Here is a 9,123-nt window from a genome sequence, read left to right as displayed (position 1 = left end):
CGGCACCGGCACCGATCCCGGTCCCACCATGGCGCCGCGCGACTACGCCGCCGAGAAGGGTGCGGGCGGGCTGGGGGGAACCGGGCCGGATCGGCTCCGGGAACCGGCAGGGCCCCCGTGACCGAGACACCCCCCCCACCGCCTCTTCCTCCTCTAGAGAAGGCGAAGCGGTTTCTGCAGGATTTCTACCGCGATGGCGCCGACGGCGGCAAGGAGTTCCCGTACCGGGAGCAGCTGGTGAGAGCGGCGGCCCGCGCCCGGTGGGGGTCCGCGGTGCCGGCTGTCGCTGTGAGACACTCCCCCCCGCCCCGAGCCGGCTGAGCCCCCCCATCACAGCTGCAGCCCGCCCCCGGCAGCCGGGGGTCCCTCCTATCCCCCTGCCCCGGTTGGGGTCCCTCCCTGCCCTGTCCCTGCTGGGCCGGTTTGGGGTCCCCAGATCGCCTCGCACCCCCCCACACAGACGGCGCTGGCGCACCGGGAGCGCGTGGCACTGTACGTGGCGCTGGACGACGTGGCCGAGGACGACCCCGAACTGGCCGAGGCCGTCTGCGACAATGCCAAGCGCTACGGCCGCCTCTTCGCCGACGCCGTCCATGAGCTGTTGCCGCTCTACAAGGAGCGCGAGGTGGGGGCTCCCCGGGTGGGTGGGTGGGGGGTGGCAGCGTGCCCCAGCAGCCCCCTCTGACGTCCCCCCCTCCTCTGATGTCCCTGTGTCCCCAGGTGTCCCGCAAGGACGTGCTGGACGTGTACATCGAGCACCGGCTGCTGCTGGAGCAGCGGGGCCGGGATGCAGGGGACACCCGCAGCCCCCAGAATCAGTACCCCCCCGAGCTGCTGCGGCGCTTGTGAGTGCGAGGGGGACCATGTACCCCCGCCCCGCGTCCCCCTCTGACCCCGGCCCTGTTGCCCGGGGAGCCCCGTCTCCTCTCTAACCCACGTCGCCAAGTCCCTGCCTCCCCCGGGACCCCCTTCTATTCCCATATGCTGCCCCCAAATCCAACCCTCTCCTGCTCCTTTATCCCCTGTTCCTATCCCTGCCTCAGCTGCCTCCCTGCTAACCCTAGCCCTTTCTGTCCCCCTGGTCCCCAGCGAGCTGTACTTCAAGGCCCCCTCCACCGCCAAAGCCCGTGTGGTCCGTGACGTCAAGGCCGACTGCATTGGGAAGCTGGTGACTGTCCGCGGCATCGTCACCCGTGTCACCGAGGTCAAGCCCATGATGGTGGTGGCCACCTACAGCTGCGACCAGTGCGGGGCCGAGACCTACCAGCCCGTAAGCATGGCGGAATGGCCCCGGGGCAGGCACGGGGGCCCTGGTCGGCCCGAGCCCACCCCCTCGGCTCTCCCCAGATCCAGTCGCCCACCTTCATGCCGCTGCTGATGTGCCCGAGCCGCGAGTGCCAGACAAACCGCTCGGGGGGGCGGCTCTACCTGCAGAGCCGCGGCTCCAAGTTCATCAAGTTCCAGGAGCTGAAGATGCAGGAGCATGTGAGTGGGGGGGTGGGGGGCAGGACCTTGGGGTGTCCCCGTGAGCCCCAGCCGCAACTGGAGGGTCCTGTCTGTCCTGGGCCTCCTCCCCATCCCTGCTGTCCTCTGGGGACGGTCTGGCTCCATAGGGGAGGTGACAGCGGTGGCACGGCACCACTGTGTCACCTCCCCAGGGTCTCGCAGAGCTCGGGGGCCGTGATGGTTTCAGGTTGGGGAGCCCCAGATTGGCACCAGTCTACCCCTGCAGTTTCCCCAGCATGGGGTGGGGGAGGATACTCCTCCCCTGGCCAATACATCCCACCCCCGGGTCAGCGTTGTCACCGCCGGAGGCGAGGAGGCAATACGTCCGCGTGGCTCTGTCCTATCCAGTCTGCCCTAGTCCATACTGGTGCAAGGGTGGTTCGGGGATGGGGAGAGAGTCTGGTGGTGCCCCCAGGTGCTGCGGGTCCCCAGCCCTGTCTGTCCCCACAGACCGACCAGGTGCCGGTGGGACACCTTCCCCGCTCCATCAGCGTGGCTGTGCACGGGGAGAACACACGCCTGGCCCAGCCCGGGGACCACGTCAGCGTCACCGGCGTCTTCCTGCCCCTGCTGAAGACCGGCTTCCGCCAGATGGCCCAGGCAAGCACTGCGGCGGCGGACGGGGGGCTGCGGCAGGCACCCACAGCTGCCCCCAACCCACCGCCACCCTCTTCTCCCACAGGGCTTGCTCTCTGAGACCTACCTGGAGGCCCACTGCATCGTGAAGATGAACAAGAGCGAGGAGGACGAGTCGGGGGCCGGGGACCTGAGCGAGGAGGAGCTCCGGCAGATCACAGGTGAGGCCGTCGGGCACACGGGACGTGCCCGGCTGACGGCAAGCGGGGCCTGGGTCTGCCCCACAGCGGGGCAGGCAGCTGCCCCACAGCTTCCCTCTCACCACCTTCGCAGAGGAGGACTTTTATGACAAGCTGGCCGCCTCCATCGCCCCCGAGATCTATGGCCACGAGGATGTGAAGAAGGCGCTGCTGCTGCTGCTGGTGGGCGGCGTGGATCGCAACCCCCACGGCATGAAGATCCGAGGTGAGGCTGCGCACCGTGCTGGGGTGGGAGCCTTTGCCGGGGGTGCCCCCCCCTCCTGCAGGAAGGTGTGGCTGTCTGGGATCAGCCAAGGGTCCGGAAGGTTCGGGATCAGGGCATCCCGCTTCACACAAGCGGGTTTTGGGGGATGGGGTTGGCCTTGCGGGGCCACGGAGAGAATCGGCGGCTGCTGCTGAGGGATTTGGGACAGGAGCAAAGTGGCACAGAGGGAGCAGATTTGCCCCCTGCGGACTCGCCCCCTGCTTCCCCCCCCAGGAAACATCAACATCTGCCTCATGGGTGACCCCGGTGTGGCCAAGTCGCAGCTCCTGTCCTACATCGACCGCCTGGCACCCCGCAGTGAGTACCAGGCTCCTGGGGGGGGGGGGGTGGGCAGGGTGCCTGCGCCCCCCCCCTCACCCCGCCACTCCCCTCTGCCCCCAGGCCAGTACACGACAGGCCGGGGCTCCTCCGGCGTGGGGCTGACGGCGGCCGTGCTGCGGGACCCGCTGACTGGGGAGCTGGCGCTGGAGGGGGGTGCGCTGGTGCTGGCCGACCGGGGCGTCTGCTGCATTGACGAGTTTGACAAGATGCTGGAGGCCGACCGCACGGCCATCCACGAGGTGATGGAGCAGCAGAGCATCTCCATCGCCAAGGCAGGCGTGCTGGCCACCCTCAATGCCCGCTGCGCCATCTTGGCTGCCGCCAATCCCGCCTACGGCCGCTACAACCCCAAGCGCAGCCTGGAGCACAACATCCAGCTGCCCGCCGCCCTCCTCTCCCGCTTCGACCTGCTCTGGCTCATCCAGGACCGCCCTGACCGCGACAACGACCTGCGGTGAGCGGGGGGAGCAGCGGGGACAGCTGAGGGGTGCCCCGGGGCGCGTGTGGGGCTGGGGGGAGGCCGGGGAGCTGGGGGGAGCCCACGGAGCATGTGAGGGGCTGGACTGGAGGCCACGGGGCTGGGCTAGGGGGAGCGTGGGACCTACACGAGAGCTGTGGGGCTGGGCTGGTAGTCGTCGGGTAGCCTCGGCCCCGCTGCCAGCCCCTCTCTGCCCCACAGCCTGGCCCAGCACATCACCTATGTGCACCAGCACAGCCGCCAGCCCCCCTGCTCCTTCCAGCAGCTCGACATGAAGCTGATGAGGTAAGAGAGGCTGCAGAAGGCTGCTGGCCCTGTCCCCATGTCGCCCCCCCCCCCCCCGTCGTCCCCGCTGTCCCCTCACCCTGCCTGTCCCCCAGGCGCTACATTGCCATGTGCAAGCGGAAGCAGCCAGTGGTGCCGGAGGCTTTGGCCGACTACATCACGGCCGCCTACGTGGAGATGCGGAAGGAGGCGTGGGCCAGCAAGGACACGACCTACACCTCGGCGCGCACCTTGCTGGGCATCCTCCGCCTGGCCACTGCCCTGGTGAGCCCCGGCGCGGGCAGGGATGGGCAGGGAGGGGTGTGTGTGGCAGCGTGGGACCCGCAGAGCTGGGCAGGGGCCGGAGGGGCCCGACTGGGTAGGACTAGGCAGGAGAAGATGAGCTAAAGCAGGGTGTTAGCTGGGAGAGTGGCCCCGTCCAACCCCCCCCTTATCCTCCGCAAGCCCCAGGGGCCCCAAAGTGCTGTTTGTGCAGGTAGTGTGTGTGCAGCGTCTACTGCCGAGGCAGCACTTCCAGAGCCCCCGGGGGCACGACCAGCGTGGGGCCGGTGTCCCCTCCTGTCCCTTCCTAGGGCACAGCCAGCTGGGGGCCGCCTCCAAGCCCCACTCTTGTCCTCATCCCTTCCCGGAGCTGGCTGGCAGCAACCCCCCAGGATGGGGGCAGCGCACTGGAGGGGCTTCCAGTGGTCTCGGGGGGCCGCGAGGAGTGTTGGGAGCCTCTGCGTGATGTCAGAGGGTGCCAGGGGCTGCCTGGGGGCTCCCAGTTGCCGCTAACCCCCCCTGCTCCCACAGGCCCGGCTGCGGCTGGTGGACGTGGTGGAGAAAGAGGATGTGAACGAGGCCATGAGGCTCATGGAGATGTCGAAGGACTCGCTGCTGGGGGACAAGGGACAGCAGAGCCGGTGAGCAGGGGACACAGAGGGACATGGGGGGGCAGTGCCCCAGCCTGCCAGGAAGGGGGTGGCAGCGCTGGGGGAGCCCTGACCGTCTTGGGGGCGGGGGGGGAGGAGGTGGCAGAGCCAGGGTCCCACTGACCCCTCTCTCCGTCCCCCTCCCAGGGTGCAGCGTCCGGCCGACGCCATCTTTGCGGCAGTGCGGGAGCTGGCGGGGGGCCGGGCTGTGCCCTACGCCGAGGCCTTGCAGCGCTGCTTGGCCAAGGGCTTCACCCCTGCCCAGGTCCAGGCTGCGCTCCAGGAGTACGAGGAGCTCAACGTGCTGCAGGTCAATGCCGCCCGCACCCGCATCACCTTTGTCTGAGGGGGGGGAACACGGGGGGGGATGCCCTACAGCCCCCCTGCAGGGCAGGGGGGATGCACAGGGATGCAGTTGCTGTCACCGGACACAGGGACACATCCTGTGTCTCTCCGCTGGCTCCCGTGGGCTTCCACCTGCCCCAGCCCCGCTCCCCTCATTAAAGCATCTTGTTGGGGGGTGGTTTTTTTTTTTTACCAATAAAAAAAGCTTTTCTTACTGTTTGTGGTGGCAGTATCTGCCTGTTCCCCTCCCCTTGGGACCATGTTGCTCCCCTGGGCCCAGCTCTCCCAGGACCTCAGATGACGCTGGAGCTGCAATTCCCAGCCTAGAGCTGATTTATTGGGGGAGGCCTCCAGGAGGGGGGGCACAGTCCTGGGGTAGGGTCCCCCAGCCCTGGGGGCGGCTCAGGGCCTGGCTGGGGGTGTCCTCAGTGTCGCATTCCCCCCCCTTAGAAGAAGAGTCCCCGCATGCGGCGGCCGATGCCCTGCCGGTCGTAGAGGATGTTGAACTTATTGACGAACTGGTTCATGGTGTTGCAGGTTTTTGTGATGGTGCCCAGGTACGCCATCAGCCCCACGTCATTGCATTGCTGGCGGGGGTGGATTGGGGGGTTACTGCACTGCTGAGGCCCCCCCCCAAGCTGCATCTGCCCACCCCCGGCTGCAGTAGCGCAGGGGCCGCCAACAGCACTGGTGGCAAAGGAGACACGGCTCTGTCCCTGCCGTGTGCCCCGACAGGGACATGGGGACCTGACCGCCACCACCCCCGCAGCTCCCCAAGGACCCCCCCGAGCCATCACTCACGTCATAGAAGTCGGTCTTGAACTTGTCAGTGCTGAGAACGGGCAGGCAGTGACACAGGGCATAGGCTTCGCGCAGGATCTCGTGGTTGAAGGGCACCTCGCCTGCAGGGATGATGTCAGCCTTGGGGACGGCCCTGGGGCCCTCCCAGAGCCCCTCTTGGGAGACAGTCCTTCCCTGGGGACACCCCAGGGCCAAACCTGCTCCCGGAGAGCACGGAAAGCCCAGGGACAGCCCTGTCCCCCCTCCCTGGGCAATGGGGAGAGCCCTGTCCCCAACTCACCAGCCTCGGAGGCCCGCACGTACTCCAGGATCAGCTTGACCCGGCTGTGCAGCATCTTGATGGCACTGTGCTGGGCGATGAGGTGCTCAGCCACTGTGGGGGGGTCAAGGACACGTGTCCCCCCTGTCCCATGTCCCTACAGCCACCCACCCTGGGCTGCTCCAGCCCCTCCAGGCAGCCCAAGAGCTGTGTCCTCCTGTCCCTGTGCCCCCGTCCCTATGTTCCCCACCCCCCCGGCCCTGGGACCCATCCCCGCCCCACCTTGCCCTGCACCCTCCCCATCCCTGTCCTCCCCACCCCCAGCCATGTCCCCAACCTGTGGAGTTCTCCCCGCTGCCGGTCGCTGTCATTCGGGCAACGTGGTCGACCCCGATCCGCTCTGCCTCCTCGGTGGCCAGGGTGTACGTCAGCTCTGCAAAGAGCATCGTGGCCTGGGGAGAGGGGGACACAAAAGGGGTGATGGGGGGGGCACAACAGCCCCACAGCCCCCTCTCCCCAACCCCCCGGACCCTCCCTGCACCCCCAGAATCCCTATGTCTCAACAACCCACTCCAGACCCATTCCCCTGAGTGACACCCCCAGGCCCCTCTCCAGCCCCAATTTATCCTCGGATCCTCCCCATGGCAGCCCTGGAGCCCCACAGACCCCCAGCGGTGTCCCCCAACCTGAGTAACTTCCTCTGGAACCTCAGAAGTGTCCGTCCCCCCCGAACCCTCAGCCCTCCCCAGGACCCTAAACAAGCTCCCTGGACCACTCCCCCTGCCCCATGACACCCTTGGGGTCCCCCCAGCCCCCCCCATGGCCCCAGGCAACCCCAGGACACCCCCCAGCCCCATTTCCACCCCCCCCAGCACTGACTTACCTCCCCATTGATGATGTCAATGACGGACTCAAAGACGCTTACGGGCAGCTGGGGGGGAAGGAGAAAGAGATGTGTTTTTGGGGGCCCAGCCCCACACTGGGGGGGATTCCTGGGGGGCCCCATGTGCCAGGACTCCTCCCCACCTCTCCTCCACTCACATCCGTATGCTTTGTCATGGGGTTCAGCTTGAGGAAGAGGGGGCTCTCGATGATCTCACAAACCTGGGGGACAGAGGGGGCAGTGTCAGGATGGGGTGCACACACACACACACCCCCTTCCAGCCCCCCGCCACCACTCACCTGCTTGTGGACGTGGATGTCAGAGGGGTCGGGGGGGCCCCCGGTCGTGTACCAGCCCAGGAACTCCAGCTCCTTGAATACCTGCTTGACTGGGGAGGGACGGGGGTGGGCCCTGAGTGGGCCGGGGGGTGGGCAAGGGAGGGGGACCCCACAGACCCTCCCAAGGCAGTAAACACACACCATCTCTACCCCTTCCCCCAAAAGGCCCTATCGCCCCCCTCCCAAAACACCCCCTCAAATGCAGTCTAGGACCTGCCCCGGGGCAGCCCAGAACGCCCCGGGACCCTCCCCCAGGACAGCCCAGGACCCTCCAGGACCCCCTGGGCCAGCCCTGACCCCCCCCAGGACCCTCCCAGGACAGCCCAAGACCCCCCCGGACAGCCCAGGACCCGCCCTAGACCCCCCCCGCCCCTCACACTGCTCCTCCTTGGTGTAGTAGTACTCCTTGTCGATGAGGACGTGCCCGTCCACTGTGTGCGAGAGCAGCTCGAAGGAATTCATCACCTCGATGTTGCGGCCCTCCTGCCGCCCAATGAGGGCCCCGATCACTGGGGGGGGGGAGTGGAGGAGGGGGGGACACAGGGGACTGTCACTGGGGCTCGGGGACCACCAACAGGTCCAACCCAACCCTGCACTGACCTCGGCCTTATGCTGGGGGCGGGGGCAGGGGGCCCAAACCAGCCCCAGATACCAGCTGGGACCAGGCCAGGGGCTGTGGGGGGCACGTGGAGACCCCCTCGGGGACATGGGGACCAGACCAGGGACCAAAGGGGTACTCTGGGGCCCACAGGGGGTCTGTGAGGGACCCTGGGGGGCTGGGGGGGCTGCTGGGGGGCTCTGGACAGGCTGCAGGGGGCTGTGGGGGACCCTGGGGGGCCACGGAAGCCACTGGGGGGCCCTGGGGCGCTGGGGGGGGCAGGGCTATGGAGGGCCACAGAGGTCTGTGGGGGACCCCAGGGTGCTGGGGGGGGTTCTGGGAGATGCAGGGGAGCTGTGGAGACCCAGGTGGGGTCACGGGGGGGCTGCAGGTACCTTGTCCGGGGCGCCCCTCCTGCGAGCGCATGCGGATCCAGTGGTCGGAGATGTTGAGGATGACGAGGGGGTGCAGGGCCACCGAGACGCTGCCCGTCACCCCCCCGGCCATCACCGAGGGGGCGGCTGCGGGGGCACCGTCAGGAGGATGATAGACAGCCGGGGGGGGGGGGGCCGGGGGCGGGGCCCAGGTGTGTGTGGGCGGGGTCACGGTGCATGACCTGGTGCGGGGGCGGGGCCATGGGGACCGGGGGCGGAGCAATGGCCTGAGGAGGTGTGGTCACCAGCCAGGGGCGGGTCCCGCGGGGGTGGGCGGGGGAAAGGCGCGGGGGGCGGGGTCCCGGGGTTGTGGGCGGGGGAAAGGCGCGGGGGGCGGGGTCCCGGGGTTGTGGGCGGGGGAAAGGCGCGGGGGGCGGGGTCCCGGGGTTGTGGGCGGGGGAAAGGCGCGGGGGGCGGGGTCCCGGGGTTGTGGGCGGGGAGAAGGCGCGGGGGCAGGGTCCGGAGGAAAGCAGCGCGGCCCTGGGTAGCGACCGGGCGGTCCCGGTGCGGCCCCGCAGCCCCGGGGCGGTGGCGCCGGTCCCGCGTGCCGGGACGGCCCCGCGGGCGGTACCTGCCACGTCCACCTCCATCCCGCCGGCCCCGTTGCTCCCCGACGCGGAGGAAGAGGCGCCGGCCGCCGCCGCCGCCATCTTGGCTCGGCCTGTCCCTGCTCGGCCACCGTACGCAGCGACTCTGTGCATGCGCGGGAGGGACTGGGGGCGGGGACTACACGCGCCGTGGCGAGCATGCGCCGTGGCCTAGGAGGGCGGCGCATGCGCAGGCGGTGGGGGCAGTTGCTCCCATCCCTGACCCTCGGTATTGCTTCCCCAATGCCTCCCAGTCCAACCCAGTGCCTCCCAGTG

The 9,123-nt window shown here is 68.8% G+C and overlaps 2 protein-coding genes across 2 annotated transcripts; one reads left to right on the top strand and one right to left on the bottom strand.

The window, feature by feature from the left end:
- Positions 1-7: 7 nt before the first annotated feature.
- MCM7 (minichromosome maintenance complex component 7) lies at positions 8-5,110 on the top strand. The gene is made up of 15 exons (XM_052775049.1): positions 8-59; positions 158-237; positions 461-625; positions 721-845; positions 1,090-1,270; positions 1,348-1,485; positions 1,957-2,106; positions 2,189-2,303; positions 2,416-2,547; positions 2,821-2,904; positions 2,989-3,382; positions 3,608-3,691; positions 3,787-3,955; positions 4,484-4,593; positions 4,750-5,110. Exons 1-15 carry the CDS (start codon positions 29-31, stop codon positions 4,946-4,948), a joined length of 2,157 nt encoding a protein of 718 aa, XP_052631009.1. The 5' UTR covers positions 8-28; the 3' UTR covers positions 4,949-5,110.
- Positions 5,111-5,262: 152 nt separating this feature from the next.
- Positions 5,263-8,983, bottom strand: COPS6 (COP9 signalosome subunit 6). Its single transcript, XM_052775042.1, has 10 exons — positions 8,832-8,983; positions 8,222-8,347; positions 7,606-7,737; positions 7,190-7,278; positions 7,049-7,111; positions 6,891-6,938; positions 6,345-6,459; positions 6,029-6,121; positions 5,749-5,849; positions 5,263-5,534 (listed from the first exon to the last, which is right to left on the bottom strand). Exons 1-10 carry the CDS (start codon positions 8,959-8,961, stop codon positions 5,394-5,396), a joined length of 1,038 nt encoding a protein of 345 aa, XP_052631002.1. The 5' UTR covers positions 8,962-8,983; the 3' UTR covers positions 5,263-5,393.
- Positions 8,984-9,123: the final 140 nt, after the last annotated feature.

Source organism: Harpia harpyja, chromosome 26, assembly GCF_026419915.1.
Source record: "Harpia harpyja isolate bHarHar1 chromosome 26, bHarHar1 primary haplotype, whole genome shotgun sequence".
NCBI lineage: Eukaryota > Metazoa > Chordata > Aves > Accipitriformes > Accipitridae > Harpia > Harpia harpyja.
Note: the sequence above shows the minus strand (reverse complement) of the source record. Positions and strands in the feature narration are given on the sequence as shown.